The sequence below is a fragment of the Nerophis ophidion genome, linkage group LG10 (genome assembly GCF_033978795.1).
Source record: "Nerophis ophidion isolate RoL-2023_Sa linkage group LG10, RoL_Noph_v1.0, whole genome shotgun sequence".
NCBI classification, from domain to species: Eukaryota; Metazoa; Chordata; class Actinopteri; order Syngnathiformes; family Syngnathidae; genus Nerophis; species Nerophis ophidion.
In genome coordinates this window covers 30,135,733-30,159,922 of record NC_084620.1, presented here as the reverse complement: position 1 = coordinate 30,159,922, position 24,190 = coordinate 30,135,733, and the positions used below count along the sequence as shown (strand labels likewise).

The following is a 24,190-nucleotide window of genomic DNA, read 5'->3' as shown; positions in this document are numbered from 1 at the left end:
TCAAACAATAATAGCACCATGCAATTCCCGCAAACTACAATTGAATGAATTAACTGAGGAACAGCAGTATATATATATATATATATATATATATATATATATATATATATATATATATATATATATATATATATATATATATATATATATATATATATGTGTGTGTGTATATATATATAATTTTCATATTACAACATTATAGTATTATTCCAGTCACTTTCTGGTATACATAAGGCGGTGTTTTTATATTAATAACATGGACAGTATTTGAAATGATTGCATATTAAAACACAATGTTGTATTGCAGACACATGTATATACATTGTCATAGCATTTTATATGTGAATGTTTTAAAAATGTATGTTACTAAATTTGGAGATGTTTTACTGTAAAAGTGAATGATGGAATAAAGAGTTTCTCACCTCACATTTTTAATGGGCAAACTAAATGGTGTGGTCGGTTTCTTGGTGCAACTTCAGCTCAGTTTGCACACAGGTTTATTATATATTTTAGTTTTTTTAATATATGTTATAGTTTAGGCTAATTACATATACTTGGTTTAGCTAGTATTAATTGAATATAAACTACTAGTAACTCATTTAATAATTTTGACAAGTGTGTGTTGTTTCTTAACGACAGTATTAGTAAGTAGTCATATGCTAGTTATTTAGGAGCACTTGCTATTTGGTACTGTAAAATTTTCAATCAGTGTTACATTAACTTAATACAACAGAAGAAATGTTCTTATGTTTTTATGTAGGATTTTGCACTAAATTAGTTTGCATACAATTTCGTTGTACAATGTACAATGACAATAAAGAGATCTCTATTCTATTCTAAATGAAAAAATAAAAAAGATGGTTTGACAAAAACAGACTATCCTTGAATCTTAGTAAAACTAAAATAATGCTATTTGGTAAAAGTACAAAAGAGCATCAAACACGAGTACAGATAGACGGCATAGATATCGAAAGGGTAAAATAAACTAGATTTTTGGGTGTAATAAAAGATGATATAATTAACTGGAAATTTCATATAAAATATACAACATAAGGTGGCAAGAAACATTTCAATGATAAACAAATCAAAACATGTTCTGAACCAAAAATCACTTAATGTTTTCTACTACTCGCTAGTGTTACCATATCTGAGTTATTGTGTGGAAAAATGTGTAAATAACTACAAATGTGCGCTTCATTCACTAACTGTTACAAAAAAAGATCAATTAGACTGATACATAATGTTGGATTATAGAGAACATACAAACGCTTTATGCCCTGCGATGAGGGGGCAACTTGTCCAGGGTGTACGCCGCCTTCCGCCCGATTGTAGCTGAGATAGGCACCAGCGACCCCAAAGGGAATCAGCGGTAGAAAAAATGGATGGATGGAAACACTTTATTGAGGCAAAAATATTGAAGGTCAATGATTTGGTAAAATTGCAAACAACTAAAATGATGTACAAAGCAAACTATAACCTGCTACCCAAGAATGTACAACAATTCCTTTAAACTATATATATATATATATATATATATATATATATATATATATATATATATATATATATTATAATTCATTTTTTTATTTTGACTTGGGACTCCCCACGGGTCGTTTGGGAACCCCTGGCCGAGTTTAAGTGTATTTTTTCAAACTTGTTTCGCAAAAAAAGTCATCAAAGTTATTAGAGGCACGTGTGTTTGCTGACTCTCCACTCCCCCTAGCGGATGAACACAGCTAACACAGGTGTACTTAATTTCACATCAATGCTTTCTGAACACGAGTTTGGCTTTGAGAGGACTCCCCAGACGACTTGCTAATACTAAGACCCCCGGGAGCACCAACCCGATACTTTGTCTTTCTGTTCGCCACTCTTGTACTTGTTGAAAGACTTTTGTGTGAAATCAGAGTAGACGCGAACAGGTCCGCTGACGTCACTCTTTAACAGGTCGGTCAACTTCTGCCCAACCAGTTTGACGGCAGCACTGCGTGAGGGAAGTGAAGCGTTGCGGTGGCGCTGTGGATAATGCTAATTTCCTGACTCAACTAAAGTGTAGGAGGTTTGTTGCTTTTTCTACACCTTGTTTTGTGTTTTTCTAGGTGTAGAATACGTTCATTATGCCGCGAACATTCTAGTGGCGCCAGCAACTTTTGTTTCTGTGTGAAGCAAATCTCACTGAACTGCATAACAAACTCGGTCATATCCAGTTTATTCTGTTTTTCTTCTTTTATATAAAGGCGTTTGTGGAACGCAACTTTTATTACATGTGGCCTCTCACTAAGACCTTTTTATATTAATTTGGCGAAATGTTTTGTTTCAGCTCAGACACAGGAAATAAATAACACCAGACCGCCATGGGCGTATTTACTGGGTGGCCGACTATCCAGTAAGGAAAGCTGCTATTGGCTGTCCTAAAATTCGCCAAAAGTTGGAGATGACGTCATTGCTGCGTTTGTATAATTGATTATGAATTTTAGGAGAGAGGAAAAACGTTGTGGTAGGGCGAAAAAAAGTTTGATCAGAGCTGCAAGTTTAACCTTATGTTGATTCTTAGCTTGTTTTCTTTACATGTACAACTATTAAACAATTATAATTGATCAAAAGACTAAGCAGTGGTTCACAGAAAACACTAATTCTCCAAGTACCACCATAATGACTATCAAAACACAGCATAGTAGGCCTAAGTATTCATTAAAAACAAGGTAGATGTTTTATTTAACAAGTATATTTGATATTTTTGTCCACTGTTTAGTTTGAACGGTAACACAGTGTTTGAATATAGGAAAATGAAACACTGTACCTTAATCAAGTGATTATTTGCCTGTGTACCATTTTGAGAATCACTCGACTAGAGGGTGTTGACATTATTCTCTTCTATTGACTGGCTCATTAACATGATCGATGGCATTGGGACTTTGCAGTGAATTATTTTTAGCGTGACATTACAGTGTGGAAGTATTTACATTGATATCTTGGGCAGCAGAGTGGAAGAGGGGTTAGTGCATCTGCCTCACAATACGAAGGTCCTGAGTTCAATACCGGGCTCGGTATCTTTCTGTGTGGAGTTTGCATGTTCTCCCCGTGACTGCGTGGGTTTCCGCCGCGTACTACGGCTTCCTCCCACCTCCAAAGACATGCACCTGGGGATAGGTTGATTGGCAACACTAAATTGGACCTTGTGTGTGAATGTGAGTGTGAATGTTGTCCACTGTGTTGGCCCTGCGATGAGGTGGCAACTTGTCCAGGGTGTACCCCGCTTTCGCCTGAATGCAGCTGAGATAGGCTCCAACGACCCCAAAAGGGACAAGGGGTGGGAAATGGATGGATCTTGCTCTTGGAACGAAGGGGGAAAACGGCGGGAGCTTTGCACTTGCGTGTTTAATTTGGAGCCTGGACTTTTGAGTAGTGAGTGTGTACGCTTTGCTCGCGCAGCAGACTTGACCACCTGTAAGGAGAATGGGAGAGGGGCTCAGGGCAGTACCCGCAGCATGCTTTCACGTAGACTAAGACACAAAAAAAATATTTATCGCTAGTAGCTATTTAGAAAAAAAGTCGCCGAGCGGATTTGGAAAATCACCAGGATTAGCGACAATGAGCAACACTGCGTCTTCAGTCGTTTGGGGGCCCATAGCAAACCTAGGCATTGTGGCACTTCACATGACCAAAATAAGTAATTTAATGTTAGAAGCTATCATGTGAGTTTGGTGAACTGTTCAGTGAGTTTCATTGATCCCAACTTTTTTACTGTAATTGAGAGGAAGTTAAGAACATTAATCAACATTTAATAAAGTGTAAGCCATTTTAGGACTTTTTATTTTTTTTATTTTTTTTGTGTGTGTACTTTGACAGACTGATGTGTAGTGCTGTTGCAAAGGCCAAAGTGGGTGACCTGTGGGGGAAAAGAGCTCTTGACAGTGGTCTTGTTTGAATGAAACGAGACTGACTTAAAAGGGAGCTGCACTTTTTATGGAATTTTGCCTATTGTTCATAATCATTGAGATTTGACTGATGAAATTTTTTTTTGCATTCTAAATAATAGATAAATAAATGCGATCAAAAGTCAGCTTACAAAGGGCTCTATGGGAACCGCTCTATTCAGCCTATAAAGCTATTAAAAAAAAAAAAAACATCCAAACACCATTGAGGTTTTATATACATGATTTAAGTATATATGTAATGTAGTAACGGGCACATTTATAATATTTATTGTTTACGTATTTTGATCATTTTTGGCATATGCGGCCCATTTTATAAAAAAAAAAAAAAAAAAGCATCATGTTTGCTGTTTCCCCCTCATTGATTACTACTCGCTGCAGAATTTATAAGAGCTAACAAACATAATAAAACATCACTTACTGTACAAGGTCTGCTGTCATTAGGATGTCAACGGCTAGGATGTTGAAATATTCCCGTTTTAGATGAAGAATGACTATCCTTACAAAGAAACTGTGTGGGTGGGTGGTGGGAGGCCAAGGGTCTTTTTGTGTCATTCTCTTCATTTCTGGGTCCTAATTGACTGTCAGTGTCCCAACTTGTCGACCAAATCAACACCCACTTTCTATCAAGGTGAGAGGCGTGATTTATGATCTACATTAAACTTCCAGGGAGCAAGGAAGCAAGGACACACCTCACCAGTCAATCATGTCGAAATTGTACACAGGCTTGTGATCATAGCTCCGCTATAAATAGTCTTTGTTAGTCCATATAATAACAATATCACTAATACTAGGTTAATATTCAAGTCACAAAATGTAAATGGGTTATTGTTGGTTTTTGAATGGGTATTTATTGGATTTTATGGACGGAATAGAGGACCCTCTATTCGGGTATTTTATGATGGGTGATGATTGGTTAAGATTAGGACAAAACATTACGGACAGGCCAATCAGAGGCAAGATAGGGCGGGTCAGAGGGATTGTCTTCCTTAGATTTTTCTTTTAGCGATGTAGACGATGTCCAGGAAACCAACAATGCGTCTATTTGTCCACATTTGAACAATTGTATGCATCTGGATAAAACAATGCCCAAAACATTAATTTTAGTTGTTTACCATGTGTGCTCAACTCAAAACTGCTCCCGACATGGAAGAGGTGTAAGACACATTTAAGAACACACGATTGTGGCAGAGATGTGATGACTTTTTGTACAGTATAACCAGTCTAAATGCTACATTTCATTTTCATTGATGTTTTAGGCCAAACAGTAGCTGACGTTTTGTTCATTATTTGTATTGTTTATATTTTGACATTGAATAGTTAAATCATTTTGAAACAAACATGACTGTGATTCTTATTTCATGCTATAAATCACAAATGGCTATTCAGAGAAAGGAAGTTAACTAATGGACTAAACATTGTTTGTATTTATGGTTTTGGCAGTTTTTTTGTGTCAAAGTTTGCCTCTGATTATGACAAATGTGAAGGTTTTAGCCACAATCTAACCTGTCTGAATGCTGAAATTGATTTTGCGTTGGGGGGGCCTAAACCCCCTACCATGACTTTATCCTGGACCTGCAGCCCCTGGCTACTCGGCTTTTTGAGGTTCAAAATTGGCAGGTATGCTTCTGGCTCGGTTGTGTAGTGGTGGTTCGGATTTAAACCACTGGATGAAAAGCAGGAGAATGTGTTTTGTAGGGAGTGTCAGAAACCCATGGCTACAAAAAGTTTGAGCTCAACGAATCTATTCCATCACCTTCAACAGCGACACCCAATACAGTACAAAGAGTGCATAAAACCAGCGCTAAAACAATGTACAACGGAAGCTTCATTATCACGCGTGTAGTGCCTTATGAAAAAAACCAGCAAAAGGTGGGAACGCATAACCAGAGCAATTGCATATCACATTGTTAAAGATTTAGTCCCCAAACTGTTAAACGCGACAGGTTTGTTCGGCTCATCAAAGTCCTCGACCCCAGGTACCAGTTGCCAAGCCGGGCATATTTCACACTAGAAATGGTGCCAAAAATGTACGCCGAAGTGAGGAAGATCATAGCCACTCCGTTAAGTAAAGTCACTTACTTTGCGCTGACCACACATGTGGTCGAGTAGAACCACAGAACAGTCAGTGTGTGACAGTCCATTACATCGTCGACTGGGAATTAAAAAAGGCCTGCCTGCAAATTTTTTTTTTTTATCCGAGTTTGACACATTTTGTAGTATTTGCACAGCTGTTTATTTTATGTAGAAATAAATTGTTTATGTATACATCTTAACTGGGTTAATAAAAGTGCTACTGACTGTTTACAGGTCAGTTGTCATACAGTTCAATTTCAGTGAATTTTGCTTAAATTATCTTTTATGTATATTTTCACCGGAAAACCTATTGAATATCGAGTTCAAGTAAATATATATAGAGTTATACTTTTTCATCCGTATTGCCCAGCCCTGCGTCCTATAATGCAAAACCTACTTTTCTTACCCGTTGGTCCCTAATTCTGTGTAATTTGGATCCCCATAAGTCCTGAAAATGTTTAATCAAACCATGGAGGCATGGTGGAGATGTTTATAAAACAATCTTGCCATCTTCCAAATGAGCCGGTTGAAATTTGTGAGTGGATATCTGCATATATTGTAGAGGTTTCCTGAGGATTCACTTTTAGTCCAAAATTGTGGTCGGAAAGTTCTTTATTTCTCCCTATCCTCTTGTCTTGTGGGGCAGGCTGGCTTGTACATGCACATGTGTGCTAAAAACCTCCGCTGTTGCGATTTGTAGTAAAAAGTAGCGTACAGTTCAAACTTAGTCAGACTTAATCCACGAAAAACTACAAAATGGCTGACAGAGTGGAGATGCTGTCAAAAGGGGTTTGACCTGGAGTAGGTTTTTGGCATGCAAATAAAACTTCCCACCAAATGGCCCATCCTGAAGAAAGTCAGAAAGCGGCTCAAAGATGGTCTGTAAAACATAATCTATGCTACATTTTGACTAAAGCACCACCATTACATGTTATGTAGACCACAAGGAAGTATCTTAATTGTAGAAAATAATCATGTTACTCCTTTTGAAAAAAATTAAATAAAAAAAAAAAGTGGCTCTTGACTTCCTGCCTGCTGAACTTTACATTACATTTGACTAGACCAGGGGTCGGCAACCTTTACCACTCAAAGAGCCATTTTGACCCGTTTCACAAAATAGACAATGGGAGCCACAAATCTCTTTCAAAATTTAAAATGAAATAACACAGCACAAAAAGTTTTGTTTTGCTATGTGTAAACCAGGGGTCTTAGACACCCGGCCCGTGACTTTTACCTGAATTCCTCTTGACAGCATTACACTTGTCAAAACCTCACAAATTTTGCGGGAGGTTCCAGAATTCTCAAAGCAGCCATTCTCGTGAATATCTGCTGATGGTCACTCAGACAAAAATAATAAGGGCGTGCTATGAAGCCACTGCCTTTGACGCCTTCTACAATATGTACAAACAGCTTACCAGCTGAGTAACATGTTGTATGTGGCTTCCTCAGATGGACGTGCACGACTGCAAGGCATAATTGTTCAACAGCCATACACGCCAAACTGAAGGTTGTGATATAAACAACTTTAACACTCTTAATAATATGCGCCACACTGTGAACCCACACCAAACAAGAATGACAAATACATTTCAGGTTGAACATCTTTACAGTAACACAACAAAAACGCAACACAACAAATACCCAGAATCCTTTGCATCCACGACTCATCCTGACTATATTATACACCCCGCTAGCACCAAACCCTAACCCCCCCTCCGTGCACCGGTTGGGGCCCTGGGGGTGTATAATATAGTCAGGAATAGTCATGGATGCAAAGGATTCTGGGTATTTGTTGTGTTGTGTTACTGTCGGGATGTTCTCCCGAAATGTTTGTCATTCTTGTTTGGTGTGGGTTCACAGTGTGGCGCATATTAGTAAGAGTGTTAAAGTTGTTTATTTCACAACCTTCAGTTTAACCTGTATGGCTGTTGACCAAGTATGCCTTGCAATCTTGTACGTGTGACGATAGAAGCAGTGAAATGCATGCGTCCGGCCGGCACGCAGATAGCATGGTGTAAAAGCGGCGCGATGACATGTTGTAGAGCAGTGGTCCCGCAGAAGAATTTTTTATTCATTTTTATTTAAAAAAAAAATATATATATATATTTTTTTTTTATTAAATCAACATAAAACACACAATATACACTTACAATTAGTGTACCAAACACAAAAACCTCCCTTTTTCATGACAAAAACGTCCCTTTTTCACGACAAAGAAAAGAAAAAAAAGGATAGGATAGATGTTTTTTGACACCCTGGAAATGTCTGGGCCCAGGCAACACCTATTTGATTTAATCCCATCTCCTATCCAATATAATTTTTTACAGAGTTTGACACTACACCCACACTCTATAACGTTTTTAATTGCCATCTTAAATTAATGTTTCAGCTTGAATATGTTTCGCAAAGAAAAGCACTCAGCACCCACTGTTCCCTCACTTCCACCGAGATTGCCCACAGTTCCATCACTTCCACCGAGGCTCAACGAACAGGTAAGGGTGATTCTGATAATGGCCTCAATGTTTCTATTCTATCAAGCCAGGATTTTTTTTTTCCACCACCAGGATCTGGACAATCCAATCACACACAGCACTGAAGTACAAGACTCAGGCGGAACCCAGCAGGTAAATGGTGACATGAAAACACTGACATGTTTGCAGACATTCGACTGGAATTATTTTCTTGAAGTCTTGAGTGTTCCAAAGTCAAAGGTACGCTATTTATACATTTTCTGTACACCCTTAAATGTGAGCAGGACATATAGTACATTACGTTATATGTTTGCAGAGGACTGGGGTGATAGGCGTTATGCAGAAAGTTTGTTGCAGGCAAGACGAACACATGTTTTATATAATTTTTTTGTCAGCCTTTGCCTACATTTTTTTTTGCAGACACCTTCCATGGTTTTCAGCTTTTATGTAGGCCTATGATGAACTCTTTAATGTTCCACTTTTTTTCTACACCTGACTGAAGAGGTTATCAAACTGTCACCTTAGAAGAAGTTCAGGGTTTTTACCTACTTCCTCATGGACATCATACCGCCTCTGAGTCACCTCCTAGCTAGATGATGTGCTACACATCTTGAAGAAATCCTCAATCTTAGTTTTTAAGATATGGGACCTGTAAGTTTCTTCATTTAGATTTTTAGTAAATGGGCTCAACTAGCATGATGTTGCTGTTAAAATGTAAATGTTATGTTGGCACAAGCTCACAAAGCTATCCGACTGTTGCCAAAATCTGTGTCCTCCACCACTCTGTTGCATATTGGTAGTATATTTTTAAATGTGATATTTTTAGGACAGGAATAAAAAAAACTTAATATAATTCAGACATTTTTTTTAAATGTTATTGATCATTCTTGTGCTAACATGTGAGATGCGTGTGAAAACTCCAATTACACACAACATTTTTTTTTTAACAAGATTCACAATTGGGGAAAGTTCATATCTGAGAACATATTTCCCATAAACAAACTATTCTGATTATTTCCAGCTTCGACAGAAGTACCGATTTTAGTAAAGGTTTGTGATCCGTACACTTTGTACACTATCTGTATGTATATCACAAAGAAATATGATTTCTAAAGTCAAAACAAAACACTGATGTTGGTGAGTCTTATTGCACCTTTTTAGTCTGTTGCATCCTTAACTTTTTAGACTGGAAGGTTAGATCTTTAAACTTGCTCACTTTAAGTATTCAAAAACAAAACGCTACATTCTTCACACACTGTCCCGGCTTGCTTTTGGTTACGTGTCTCTTATTGTTCACCCTGCAACATATATTTCCTAGGACCCTTTGCATTACTGTAGAATTTGTTTGTAACACTTATTGTATGTGTATGTGTTATCGTAGAAAAGAAGGAACAGAGACTGTGAGCAATGTGCCATTGAGATGCACATTTGAAAATTGTTTTGCTACAATAATACTTTGCTATACTGCCTGCCCTCTGCTTTATCTGGGAAGGAGCGCAGCACAAAACTGTTCTCCCACCATTGGCCACCAGACATGCATTTCCTTCATCTTTGAAGAGATGTCATTAGCTTGAGTTGAGAATTCCAGTGTTTAAATGGACCTTGCTGTGTAGATAATGAGGTAGTGTTTTGTGGCTCTGGGAAGTGTTTCCGCAAGTTTATACTGTATACGAGGTTGGAAATAAGGACTGCTCGTATGCTGAACCATATTTTTGTTTGGGCTGCGGTTCTGAACTGGGAAAGGTATAAGGGGAGGTTCCGTAATTGGAGGTTCTACTGTAATTTATCATTATGAAAAGGAACCTACTCGAATTACAGCAATAACAATAAGGTGGATATATTTTTCAGAACCCTGGTATGCTTAAAGGAGTCATGCAGAAGGTAAACCCATTCAAGTCTTCCTCTCAAGTAAGCACCGCACATGTAGCATGTTTTCATGAAACTTAAGATATTGCATGTTCGATAATTGAAACGGTTCACCCACAGGTCCCTGAAACTGGAGTGTCTGAGTCATCGGGACAGGTCAGCCAATGATTCCTGTCATGATGACTAATAGCCAGAATCATTGTAGATTTTATCAACAGGACGATGTTCTTTCTGTTTGACACGTTTCCTTGGCTCTCGCTTTTTAAAAAGACAACCCTTTGTGTTTCAGCACCCGGGAATGTTTACAGGGATGTTCCAGAAAGTCAATCCATTCAAGTCTTCAACACAGGTGCTGTTTGTCCCAAGCAAAAACTTTCCAAATATTAATACTATTGTTGCCAAGCCAATAATTAAAGTTTTTTGTCATCTTAAATTAACCAAATAATTTGACTGCGTTAGGCACCAAAGCATGAGCCTCAGGATGCAGAGCCCCAAGAGCCCAGAGATGAAAAAGAGGTACCGGTTGGCAATAGATATTTGTCAAAATGATTTTAATTTGCCATAGATTTATTCTTTTTTGTTTTTAAGAAACCAGGATTGATGGCAGGTGTATTACATAAAGTCAATCCATTCAAGTCTTCAACACAGGTGCTGTTTGCCCCAAGCAAAAACTTCCCGAATATTAATACTATTGGGTTGTCAATAATTAAAGTGATAAAATGGCTATTTTAAATGATCAAACGTTGTTTTGACTTCTTCAGACACCAAAGCATGAGCCTCAGGATGTAGAGCCCCAAGAGCCCAGAGATGAATTCAAGGAAAAAGAGGTACCGGTAGGCAAGAAATATTCGTCAAAATGATTTTATTTTGCCTTGGATTTTATTTTAATGTATTTTTTTAATGAATTTTTTTAAGAAACCAGGAATGATGGCAAGTGTATTCAAAGTCAATCCATTCAAGTCTTCAACACAGGTGCGGTTTGCCCCAAGCAACAGCGTCCTAAATATTAATACTAATGTGTTGTCAAGCCAATAATTAAATAACAAAGTGATGAAATAGCTATTTTAAATAACAAAATGTTGATTTGACTGCTTTAGACACCAAAGCATGAGCCTCAGGATGCAGAGCCCAGAGATGAAATCAATGAAAAAGAGGTACCGTTAACAAGAAATGTTTGTCAAAATGATTTTAATTTGCCTCCTGATATTTTTTTTTCCTTGTAGAAACCAGGAATGATGTCAGGTGTATTACTTAAAGTCAATCCATTCAAATACTCGCAGCCAAAGGTGACTTTTTGGAAGAGAAGCAGTCTATAGAAAATATTTTAGTCGTCACATGCTTTTGTTTTTGTCATGGTCAACTTTTTTTGCAGTCAGCTTTTTTTTCCCCTTTATTTTTGAAAGCTTACTACAGACTGCATTTGAAGATCTTTTTTGTTCTTACCTCCAGGACACGCAGCCTCTCCAGCGTGACGTCTCATCCAGTGAAGAAAGCCTGGTTGATAACAACAACTTGCCTAAAATGCCGGTAAAGTTATTTAGAAGATTGTGGTGGTTATCTCTGTTAACATTGAGGTGCGTTCATCTATTGTCCCTGTTGCTTGGCAACATAACAATTGTCACATGGCGTTTTGTCTTTTTAGATTTCAAGATTAGGAGTGAAAGAAAGTAAAATGCTTTTAGACAATCTTGTCCTAGGCAAAACAATTAAGACTATTTAACATTACATCTTCATTGCTAAAATGTATTTAACTTAATGTTCCTATTCAGCAGCAAGGAGATGGGCTCCAGCAGCCCCCGCCACCCCGAGAGGTTCAATGAATAGAAAATGAATCGATGGATAAAGCAGGATTAGCTTTACCATTTCTACAAAATGTTTTGACACCCAATTCAAAAAGAGCTCATTCATTTTTTTTTTTCTATGGATGTAGATTATGTTGAGCATCACTTCTTAAAATGCAACAAAAATGTTTCCAAGCATTTTTTTTTATAGAAGAGCAGAGGGCTGAAGGGGTTCATGCACAAAGTCATACCATCAAGGTCAAGCACACCGGTAAGATAGGGAAGCGGTCCCATGACAAGCTAATACCAAAAACAAATTTGTGGATACTGCTTACATGTTTTTGTGTAATGCAGATGTCACAAGAGGATACTGTGGACTCGGATACATCTCTGAAGCAGGTAAATAGTCAATGTCATCTTTTTTTAAAAATATTGGATAAAACAGGTCAACATTAAAAATGACATATATACTTTTTGGTGTACACTTCCACTCTTGCAATGTGATAAAGTAATCAGCAATTTTGTGCCTGGACTAAATTCAGTTTAACAATTTTTTTTCTCTCCTTAGAATGTCCAACCATTGGCGTGCAGCTCTGAGAGTTTAAATGATGGCACAGTAGAGAGACATGTACATTTAACTTGATGCATGTTTAATGGCTGATTGATTTGTATTTACTAATGGTCTACCAACCTCTCCTCAGTCTGTTTGGTATGTAGATGATCCCAGTAACTGGGAGTTGAAAACTCAGCCAAATGAGAAAATTAAAAAAAGAAAGGTTTGGCATTTCTTTAAATTTAAGTTTGTTTGTAAACCTTTGCTTGGCAATGTATTTTTTTAAATCTTATTTTTCAGACCTTCAGAATCAAAAGAATTCTTCCAAGTGGGCTTTTTCGAGCAAAGGTAGTGAGTGAGTCATAGATAGTACTTTTGGTATCATTTGCTGTTTTTTTTTTTTACTCCACCTTTATTTACAGGACTTGAACACATTGGCTGACGCACAGCCTTTACCACAGGTAACGCACATACGACACAAAATGCCATGTGGTGAGAATTGAGTAAAAAAAAAAGAAACGAAAGTACACACACACGCAGCATTGTGTTGTCTTAAATACGCAACCTGAAAGAAGACCACAGGATGGGAGTGGTGACATTTTTTGTTGACAGCCAGTTCAACAAATGGTATTCTACATGAAACATTAATTATGCAAGTTCAAACATTCAAATGTAGAGAAAAAAATACTGAGAACATATTATTCAGTACAATTTTTGAGAATGTCACAGAAGCCATTTGCTGTTCTATTTACACATATTCAAGTACATGGACCTTGTTACAAATGGAGCAATGTTTATGTCCTTTAGAAATGTGAAAATACTGTTTACTGTTTACCATTTTGACGGTCATGTGTCATTAAATTCACACTGGAAGGAGGTGGAGGTCCAAACACTGGAGATGGTTGAAATGACTGCACTCAATGATGGAAGTGCCTTAGACCCTTTGGAGGTATGTCATTTATTTTTATTTTTATGAAAGATGCCACCTTTTTCTTTATTTACAAGTTGCCACGCTCCATTGAGTGTAAACATTTTTTCTTTCCAGGATGAAGATGGACTTCTGGCATGGTGGAGAACAGTCGATGGTATGCAGGTTTGATGCCTGAACAATGAAATTAGGTTCATAGTAGGGCTGGGCGATATATCGATATAAACAATATATCACGGGTTTGTCTCTGTGATATAGAAAATGACTATATTGTAATATTCGAGTATACGTTCTCACGCAGTTACTCTCAGCTGTGGGCATTACATTCCAGGTGTTTCTCACTCCTTATCAACTTTCCTTCTCACAGAGACGTAAAACGAGCACGCCTTCTTACATACGTAACATATTGTCGCGCGAGTAGCGTCATACACTCTAGCCGAGCAGAGAGGAAGCAGCATGGCTAATGTTAGCTGAGGCAGTTGGCTCAAGCAGAGCGGGGTGGAGTGAGTTGACTAACATTACAAGAGAAAGAAGGTGCGAAACTGATCACAAATGGAGGAAGAACAATTAATGCCCAAAAAAACAGCAGGGGGTCCATCATCTGGCAGTGGTTTGGCTTCAAGCAAGACGATATTCAGCAGACAACACCAATATGCAAAGTATGCAGCAGAAGTGGTTCTATTAAAGGTAGCAGCACTACTAATTTGTTCTTTAATTTAAAAAGTCACCCGCGAGAGAATGAAGAGTATTTAATAAATACAGTTTTGGTCAATTGACTTAGTTATGATTTCCCTCTGTGCATGAAAGTTTAAAAGTAGCATATATTAATGCAATATGAGGAGTAATCTTTTAATGTGGCTGGGCAATATTGCCTTTTTTTAAAATGGTGATATTTTTAAGTCATATCGCGATATACGATATATATTACCATGTTTTGCCTTGGTCTTGAATGAACACTTGATGCATATAATCACAGCAGTATGATGATTCTATGTGTCTACATTCAAACATTCTTCTTCATACTGCATTCATATGCTACTTTTTAAACTTTCATGCAGAGGGAAATCACAACTAAGTCAATTGACCAAAAGTGTATTTATTAATGTTATTAAGCAATGGCACAAACATTCAAGTCATTTCCAAAACATGAAGTGCAAGATTGTCAGAGACATTTTGAGTGTCAAATAAAAATGAGCTGCATAATAGGAAATCAAATAGTATTCGTCCTTCACTATGTGGTATGTTACTAAGGTTATGAAATTCTCTTCGTTCTCTAGCGAGTGAATTTTCAAATGCTACATATTAGCAGTAATGCTACTTTTAATAGCAATGCTTTCCCCCCCACACTTGACAAATTACAGTTGTCTGTTCGACATATTCCCACTTGAAACTGAACTACCGCCAGATGGTGAAAACCCTGCTGTTTTTATTGGGAATTAAGGCTTCCTTCATTTGTTACCAGATCCGCAACTTATTTCTCTCGTACAGCTACGTTAGCAGCTAACGTAGCCCAGTATGCTACCTCTCTGCTCTGCGAGGGCGGACACGTATGTGACGTATGAAAGAATGTGCGAATGCTTGTCTGTGGAGAAGGAAAGACAGGAAAGAGTGAGAAGAGCCTGAATTGTACGCCCACAGCTAAAAGCAACTGCGTGAGAACGTATACTTGAATATTACGATAGTCATTTTCTATATCGCACAGAGACAAACTTGCGATATATCGTATGTATCGATATATCGCCCAGCCCTAATGTAGACATAGAATCATAATACTGCTGTGATTATAGGCATCAAGTGTTCATTCAAGGCTAAGGATAAATATCGAGATATATATCGTATATCGCGATACGGAATAAAAATATTGCGATATTAATAAAAGCCTATCGCCCAGCCCTAGTTCATAGTGTATATAACTTTTCACCCCTTTTTTCTTTTAGGCTGGACTGAGTGGAATGAGGCTACCCAGAATAATGACACTGAGGAGTAAGTAAATTTACATTAAGGGATGGTTGTCAAAAATAATTTCCCTAACCAACGCAAATGGTAGCAACTAGCCTGAAAAAGCAATTTGTGCTAAATAATGCAGAATCAGCCGTCAGGGCTAAAGCACGTTGCTTGAAGTTGTGTGAGTAATGTAGTACTGACAGTTTCAAGGTTTTTTTTTAAGCAGTTAGATGCAACTATTTTCACGTAGCACTAACAGCAACACAGCACTTGATTATTCATGAATCGTGTTCACGAACTTCGCAACATTACAACATAGGCAAGTCTATTTTGCACATTGTGTGCATGTGCTCCAAATTTGCTGCTGGTTATGCTGCAATAATAGACTTTTTAGGGGTAAGAGGCAGTATTAGTATGTTTTATGTATTTGCACACGCGCACACACAGACAACAATATACAATGTAAAGTAAAACACCCATGCGGTAAAGGTAATCACAATTATCAAAGCAGCAAGAATAGACAGGTCATATGAAATGTTACATTAATTACTTATCCTCTTTTTAAAATTCGAAATTATTATTCTGTTCAACCTGCTTGTCACAAAATTAAAGCAACATTTTTTCAAACCAAATTAGTAAGTTTCAAGTACCTATTTGGCACTTGTATTGTTTAAAATGTTAGCAATATCCATGCCTTCTTGCAATACAACTTATAATAATAATTATTTCTGTATCCATATCAGGATAGTGGAACAAGCGGCCGATCGTGTCTTCATGGCGGCCCAGCTCTTTGTTCGCCTTTTCAACCATCGTGGTGCTTCTCTGCAGCAGCGCATCCTGGAGCTCGTTGCGCTGGCTGACGCCGCTGACAACTTTCACAAGAAGACTGTTACGGCCAGCATCGGTGGCGGTGTGGCCAGTGTGGCAGGCTCTATTACCACCATCACCGGTCTGATCCTGGCCCCATTCACGGCAGGAACGTCGCTCATTGTCACAGCTGTGGGTATCGGCGTTGCCACGGCGGGTGGCGTAGCCTCTGCCTCCGCCAACATCACAGACACGGTGCATTCGAAGACTGATCGTAAGAAGGTGGAAAAAATGATCCAAGACTACCAGGAGCAGATAGATGACATCAAAGAGTGTCTGGAGTTCTTGCAGGTGAGATACTTGAACACTAATGATGCATTCAGGGCCCACTCAAAGTATTCAAGGTGAACAAAATCACATTTTAAAAAGTATTTTGCAACTGCAATACGCTAATTACTTTTAATGAATGACAACTCTCGCCTTAAATTGGTGGTTTTACCATAATTCCCTGAGTCTTCATCTACAATTGTTGTCGATGCTGGCATGATGCTGTAAGTGGTGCAGCATGACACAAAATTGTAACTGCTTGAGGCTTTTACAGGCTTTGGAGATAAATGTTAGTCTTTCACTAAACTGTTTGCTACATCTGTACTTTTTTTAAATTATATACTTTTGCATTCAAGTATCTCTACTTAGGTTTTAGTGTGACCATGGACTATATGATGTTAAAGTTAGTGCTGTCAAACTATTACACTTTAATCGGATTAATCACACTTTTGCATTTTGATTTACCGATATTTGCAGTAAATGACTTGCATCCATAGTTTAATATTGACCTAAATTACCGTGGCGGGTGTGGCCTGCGCACCTACAGCGAAGCGGGGTATGGCAGAACCGGCTCGAGATTAGCGACAGGTGAGTGAATGACACATTTGAGAGTGTTTGTCTAATCACCTGTCACTCTGTTAAAGGCAGCAGTTGGGAAGGAAAAGGGGTGGTTGGGGGATGGCAGAGCACGCCAAGAGAAAGAGAGTGACATTGACGGACGGATCAAAAGACGTTTGCTGAAGAGCAGAAGGAAAACCCATTGTGTGCTCAGGTGGTGAAAGAGTGAGCGACGACACGGAGATTGCTGAAATGGACAAAAAGGACATTTTATTGAAAAATAAAAAACTGTTCAAAACCCTGAATGCAGCTGTCATGTCCGTAGTGGGTGATCCAGAGAACCCAGAAGCAGGAGACTTCCACAATTTGGCGCCCAACTCGGCTGGACCACCCGAGGTGGGGGAAGACGATCCCCTGACGGCTATTGCGGGCGTGCTCACTGAGCTGGCAGTTGGCACCCGTCAATAGTGTCAGGTCCTGCGGGCGTTAGCAGACCAGGTGGGCGGGGCATGGCTAGTGCCGACGGCCGCCGCCACCATCCACCGCATGGGGGAAAAGATGATCCTCATGCATTTTTGGACATTTTTGCGGCCACGGCGATAGCATGCGCGTGGCCGGAAGAATAGTGGGGGGCGTGGCTCTTGCTGCTCCTGACGGGGAAGGCGCAGCATGTGGTGCGCAGCCTGCCGGCGGCCTCCATAGTGCGCTTTGAGGACCAGAGGAGGGCAGTGTTGGACCGGACGGGAGACACCACCGAAGATTACCTACGCCGGTTCCGGTCCATGTGTCTGGGGAAGGAGTACAGGCTATTTGCCTTTTGCCAGCGGCTCCAAGAGGCGGCGACGCGCTGGCTGCAGCTGGGAGAGGGAGATGGCCGACTGCTTGACCAGATCCTACTGGAACAGTTTGTGGAGGCGATCCCGACGCAGACGGTGAACTGGATCCGGTACCACCGGCCCTGGGACCTCAGAGCAGCGGTGACCCTCGGTGAGGACCACTGGGCCGTCCAACGCGAGGCGCAACTGACACCGACGCACGGACAAAGCGTGCGACAGGAAAAGGAGAGAGAATTACACGTTACCCACCTTACCCCATGTGACCCTCCCTCTACTCTGTCTCCGCAGGTTCTGGCTGCTGCCTCCAGAACCTCTCCCGCGCAGACGGCCCCTCCAACGCTTGGGCAGGTGTGCTGGAGGCTTGAGCTGCCCGGTCGTGTGCGTCATGGAACTCCGCAGGTGGAGGTAGGGCGCATGACCCGGGTGGCTGGCCCTTCAGTGCCCTCCCCCAGCCCGGGTGAGACGTACGGTATCAAGGTAACGATACAAGTGATTACATACCAGGTGATGGTGGATTCAGGCTGTGGGCAGACCATGATCCACCAGAACCTGGTTCGACCCGGGGCTTTGAGGCAGGCAACACGGCTAAAAATCAGGTGCGTTCATGGGGATGTGCACGAGTAGCCCTTGGTGCCAGTAGGAATTTGGTATGAGGGCCAAAAGCATAGGGTCGAGGTAGCTGTAAGTACGCACCTCTCGCACCCCGTGATTTTGGGCATAAATTGGCTGGTGTTTAACCGTTAATCGAAACAATGCGTGGGGGTGCATTCATGGACCGTAGGAAAGGGGAATATTTGCGCAGTTCTCAGTGGCGACGCGAGTCTGTCCGACAACGCCAAACGGGAACGGGCGGGGGCTTTGCGGGAAGCCCCCCCTCCCCCCTGTTGGCGCCCTACGGAGGACTTTCCCCTCGAGCAGTCTCGTGATGAAACTTTACGCGCGGCTTGGGACCAGGTGGATTACATCAACGGTCAGCTCGGTGCACCGGGAAAAGCGGGAGTATTCTCTCACTTTCTCCATTATTAGCGATAGATTATACAGAGTGAGCTGTGACACTCAAACAGGAGAGGTAATCATCCAGTTGTTGGTGCCGAAACGCCACCAGGAAATGTTTTTCCAGGTCGTGCATTACAACTTGATGTCTGGCCATATGGGGTATAATAAAACACTCAACCGGGTCATGGTCTGGTTCTATTGGTTGGGCAGACATGCGCAGCTGGTGAGCAGACATTCGCAGGTGGTGTGCCGCCTGCCCGGACTGCCAGCTGGTGAATCTGGTGGTCACTCCGTAGGCGGTTTTGCGCCCATTGCTGTTCATGGAGGTCCTATTCGAGAGAATCGGGATGGACCTCATCGGACCATTTCACCCGAGCACACGGGTATATTGGTTTGTGCTAGTCCCGGTGGATTACGCAACGCGCTACCGCGAAGCAGTGCCCCTGCGCTCAATCTCTGCAAAAAGTGTGGCGCGAGCGCTGTTTCAGGTCATCTCCCAAGTTGGAATCCCGAAAGACATTCTGACTGACCAGGGCATGTCCTTTATGTCACGCAAAATAAAGGAACTGTACGGGTTATTGGGAATTAAAGTGTTCCGCACCAGCGTGTACCATCCACAAACGGATGAGCTGGTGGAGCGGCTAAACAAGATGCTTTAAAACATGATCTGTAAGTTTACGCACAAGGACAAACCAAATTGGGAAAATGGCTGGATCCCTTAATGTTTGTGATGCGGGAGGAACCCCAAGCCCCCACTGGCTTTACACCTTTTGAGTTATTATACGGCAGGAAACCAAGCGGGGTGTTGGATGTGTTTAAAGAAAGTTGGGAGGAGGGTCCAAGCTCCAGCAAAAATAAAATTCAGTACGTAATGGACATGCGAGCAAAACGGTGGGGCACTTGTCACGTGAGAATTCGCTCCGTGCCCAGGAACGGTAACAACGTACGTATTACAAGGGGACCCAGCTAAGGAAATTTTCACTGGGAGAACAAGTGCTTTTATTACTCCTAACATCCAGCTCGAAATTACTTGCGAGGTGGCAAGGACCTTTCGAGGTCACACGGCAAGTGGGTGATTTGGATTACGAGGTTCGACGCTCGGACAAGGGCGGAGACACGCATATCTAACATCTAAACCTACTGAAGGCATGGAGGGAGGTGAAGCTTGTTTCCATGGTAACAGTAGTGAGGAGGAGTTGGGACCAGAGATCTCGTGCTCTGCCCCGCCCCCTCCACTCCCCTGTGACAACCAGCTCACGTTAGCGCAGAAAGCGGATTTTGCCAAGCTGCAGCAGCGCTTCTAAGACGTGTTCTCCCCTCAGCCCAGCTGAAAGAATCTCATCCATCATCATATTGAGACCAGCACGGGGGTTATGGTGCAGTCTCGGCCGCACAGGCGCCCCGAACACAAACGCAAAATAGTTCGGGAGGAATTAAAATCCATGTTGAAATTGGTGGTAGTAAAAAAAATCTCACAGTGCGTGGTGCAACCCCATCGTCCTGGTAGGGAAGAAGGATGGGTCTGTGCGGTTTTGTGTGGATTACTGCAAGGTGAACGAAGTTTTTCGTTTTGACGCGTACCCAATGCCTTGGGTTGACGAGCTCCTGGATCGGCTGGGCACTGCTCGTTTTTTCACGACACTAGATTTAACCAAGGGCTACTGGCAGATTGCCTTGTCACCAGAGTCTAAAGAAAAAACGGCCTTTTCCCACTCGGGAAGGTTTGTGCCAATTTGCGACACTTCCGTTTGGCTTGTTCGGTGTGCCCGCCACGTTTCAGCGCTTCATGGACCGGGTACTGCGACCCCACGCAGCATACGCGGCCGCCTACCTGGAAGAACACGACTGGGAAGAACACATGCGGTGGGTGGGGGGAGTGCTCAAGTCCTTGAGGACTTGAGCACTGCCCAATTCGGACCAATTCGGCGAAGTGTGCAGTTGGCCGGAGGGAAGTACAGTATCTGGGGTACCACTTGGGAGGAGGGCAGGTACGGCCGCAGGTAGATAAAACAGCGGCAATTTTTGGCCTGCCCAACCCCCAAGACGAAAAAAGAGGTGAGGCAGTTTTTGGTTCTGGTCGGTTACTACTGGATGTTTATCCCCCGGTTTGCGGACTTGACCAGCCCAACAACTGACCTCACCCGAAAGGATGCCCCAGATCTGGTCCAGTGGACATAGCAGTGCCAGCAGGTGTATGAGAGGGTTAAGAAGGCCCTCTGTGAGGAGCCGGTCCTGCACATGCCTGATTTTTCTCTCCCATTTTGTCTGCAGGCTGGCGCGTCGGGCAGAGGACTGGGGTCGGTTTTGTCTCAGCAGGTGGAGGGCGTTGACCGACCCATCGTCTTCATCAGCCGGAAACTGTCAGAAAGGAAGGCCGGGTACAGCACAGGGGAGAGGGAGTGTCTCGCCATCCGGTGGGCGGTCAGGGCCCTCTGATACTACCTCCTGGGGTGCTCATTCAGCCTCTGCTCGGACCACATACCCCTCCAGTGGCTCCACCACATGAAAGATGCCAATGCGCGGATCACCCGTTGGTATCTAGCTTTGCAACCCTACTACTTCAGAGTGATTCACAGACCTGGTGCACAGATGGCCGTGGCCGACTTCCTTTCCCGCTCTCTCACAGGGGGGAGGGAGTGGGCGTGCCTGGACGGCGTCCCGGCCTGAGTCTGGCGGTAGATGTATGTGGTGGGCGTGGCCTGAGCACCTATAAGCAGGGTGTGGCAGAACTGGCTTCGAGATTAGCAACAGGTGAATGGATGACACAGCTGGGAGTGTTTGTCTAATCACCTGTCGCTCTGTTAAAGGCAGTAGTTGGGAAGGAGAAGGGGTGGATGGCAGAGCACGCCGAGAGAAAGAGCGACATTGACGGACAGATCCAAAAGTTGTTTGCTGAAAAGCAGAAGAAAAAAACATTCCTGTGTTCAGGCGGTGAAAGAGCGAGCGTCAGCGCGCGTCGACATGGAGATTGCTGAAATGGACAAAAATGACATTTTATTGAAAAATAAAACACTGTTCAAAACCCTGAATGCAGCACTCATGTCAGTGGTGGGTGATCTACAGCAGTGGTCCACAACCACCGGGCCGTGGCCCGATTGGTACTGGGCCGCAGAAGAATTTTTTATTTATTTTTATAAATTTTTTTTTTTTTTTTTAATAAAATCAACATAAAAAACACAATACACACTTACAATTAGTGCACCAACAACAAAAACCTACCCTTTTCATGACAAAAACGTCCCTTTTTCATGACAAAAAAAAAAAAAAAAAAGAAAGAAAAAAAAAAAGGATCCCCTGGGCCGCGGGACAAATTATTAAGCGTTGACCGGTCCGCGGATACAAAAAGGTTGGTGACCACTGATCTAGAGAACCCGGAAGTAAGAGACTTCCACAATTACATTTTCAGAATTTGCTCAAAACCTGGTAGCTGTTTTTTATCTAGGGGTTGTATTTTGAAGTGAGAGAACCAGTCTGAGTCTCCTCACTCATCTTTGCACTGACAGAAAGGCAACCTGCTTGCTTTTCTGTAGTTACGGTGAAGGAGACTGCGTTTTAAAAAAAAATTGCTTAATACGCGTTTATACTTTGATTAGTGCGATAATGTTTTGTGATTATTCCAAAATGAAAAGGCAAGAGTACAATTTAAATTCAAGGTTTTGCTAAAAAAGGGAAACCATTGTAGAAAAGATTAACAATAGTTGAACACAAAAGTATGTCAAATGGCTTAATTGTATCTGTAGGCTGACAGTGGCTAGATGAACAATTTAATTTTTTGGAATGCAGCTTACTTGTTGTCCTATCACTGCTTTATAAATGACATGCTAAATGTGCACCAGACATGTATTTGTTTTGATCAGTAATGCAAGTGACACAATTTTGCTCCCTGACAGGAAGGGATGGAAACTCTTGAGGAGTGGAACTTTGAGCAATACGCCGAGAGCATCTCCAGAAAACATCTCAACCAGAACGTCAAACATGTTATGAAGGAGGGTGGCCGGGCTGGCAAAGCTTTGGTCATCAACACAGAGAGCCTGATCAACACTGTCCAGGTCCTCAGTGTGGCGGGTGGTGCTGCCAAAGCAGCCCAGGCGATAAGCGTCACCACTGGGGTCATGTCGGGCCTCTTCCTGGCACTAGATGTCTTCTTCTTGGCCAAGGACTCTGCAGAGCTGAAAAAGGGTGCCAAGACGGAGTTCGCCGCGAAAATCAGAGAAGTTTGCAAAGACCTGCAGGATGGACTCCTGGAGCTGAACCACATCAAGGAAGAGCTGCAGAAGACTATGGATGGCATCGAGGTGGAAGTGGAAGAAGAGGACGAGGAGATTTTAAAGTCTGATCTGAAGAAACTCATTGAGCTTGAAGAATGATGAAACCAAATCAAATGCCTTAATCCTGTTCTTGATTTTAACCAGGTAATGGCATTGTAGAACCTCTGACTAGTTCAATATTTTAAATATGCAACTATTTATATTTTAATATTGTGATTGTTTTTCTGTTTAGTTTCTTTCAACAAAATGTGCTAAATTAAAGTGCCTCAGCCAGCAGCAGCCTCTTTTAATTTCTGAATGAAATGGAAGCAAAGCCGTGATGATGCACACTGCTTTCAACCTGACCCCAACCAAGGTATTAGAGGTTGAACATGCTGTGGTAGACCTTTTGACCTCACGGCATTGGACATGTGCGTCTTTTGGTTTCCATTACAGAGTTTAATGTTGCCGCTTTATCGCACTCATGTGAAATGTTGACAAAATAGTGTGATGCGATGCTGGAAGTTGGACTAAGCATAAGGTAGCTGTGACAATGACTTTGGTGTCATGGTTTTAGTGCGTGCATCCAAAACGTTTTGAGTGCTTACTTTCTTCCACTTTTGATTTGAATTAGATTTTTTTTGTGACCAGCTTACTTGTCACATAATTTTTTTTTATTCTAAAACAGTTTTTAATACTTGAAATCATAAAAAATTTAAAAATTCATAAATTTGTCGATGTGCCTTTGACAGAAATTACAGCCTCATGACTTTTAGAGTGTGATGCTATAAGCTTGACACATTTATCTTTGGTGCACATTTATCTCAAGTTTCGGAGCATGGGTATTTTTCAGATCTCTCCAGAA

The 24,190-nt window shown here is 41.4% G+C and overlaps 2 protein-coding genes across 3 annotated transcripts in view; both read left to right on the top strand.

Annotated features, from left to right (window-relative positions):
• LOC133561290 (uncharacterized) overlaps positions 1-23,622 on the top strand; it is a 49,415-nt gene extending 25,793 nt beyond the window's left edge. Inside the window, exons 34-49 of the mRNA XM_061914655.1 lie at positions 8,401-8,503; positions 8,576-8,635; positions 10,331-10,390; positions 10,469-10,504; positions 10,638-10,697; positions 10,808-10,864; positions 11,110-11,175; positions 11,798-11,875; positions 12,484-12,528; positions 12,983-13,030; positions 13,105-13,143; positions 13,557-13,631; positions 13,728-13,767; positions 15,548-15,593; positions 16,298-16,712; positions 22,969-23,622. Of these exons, the coding sequence (XP_061770639.1) occupies positions 8,401-8,503; positions 8,576-8,635; positions 10,331-10,390; positions 10,469-10,504; positions 10,638-10,697; positions 10,808-10,864; positions 11,110-11,175; positions 11,798-11,875; positions 12,484-12,528; positions 12,983-13,030; positions 13,105-13,143; positions 13,557-13,631; positions 13,728-13,767; positions 15,548-15,593; positions 16,298-16,712; positions 22,969-23,445 (1,705 nt within the window). The 3' untranslated portion in view covers positions 23,446-23,622. The remainder of the gene's footprint in view (positions 1-8,400; positions 8,504-8,575; positions 8,636-10,330; positions 10,391-10,468; positions 10,505-10,637; positions 10,698-10,807; positions 10,865-11,109; positions 11,176-11,797; positions 11,876-12,483; positions 12,529-12,982; positions 13,031-13,104; positions 13,144-13,556; positions 13,632-13,727; positions 13,768-15,547; positions 15,594-16,297; positions 16,713-22,968) is intronic.
• LOC133560645 (zinc finger protein 768-like) lies at positions 1,756-12,267 on the top strand. 2 transcript variants are annotated; one of them, XM_061913407.1, is made up of 13 exons: positions 1,757-2,052; positions 8,401-8,503; positions 8,576-8,635; positions 10,331-10,390; positions 10,469-10,504; positions 10,638-10,697; positions 10,808-10,864; positions 10,937-10,996; positions 11,110-11,181; positions 11,264-11,320; positions 11,446-11,502; positions 11,572-11,634; positions 11,798-12,267. In XM_061913407.1, the coding sequence occupies exons 2-13, from the start codon at positions 8,408-8,410 to the stop codon at positions 12,017-12,019; spliced, it is 900 nt and encodes a 299-aa protein (XP_061769391.1). In that variant the 5' UTR covers positions 1,757-2,052; positions 8,401-8,407; the 3' UTR covers positions 12,020-12,267. The 2 variants fall into 2 exon arrangements, with proteins under 2 accessions (XP_061769392.1, XP_061769391.1); XM_061913408.1 differs by lacking the exon at positions 11,572-11,634 and having other exon boundaries at positions 1,756-2,052.
• Positions 23,623-24,190: the final 568 nt, after the last annotated feature.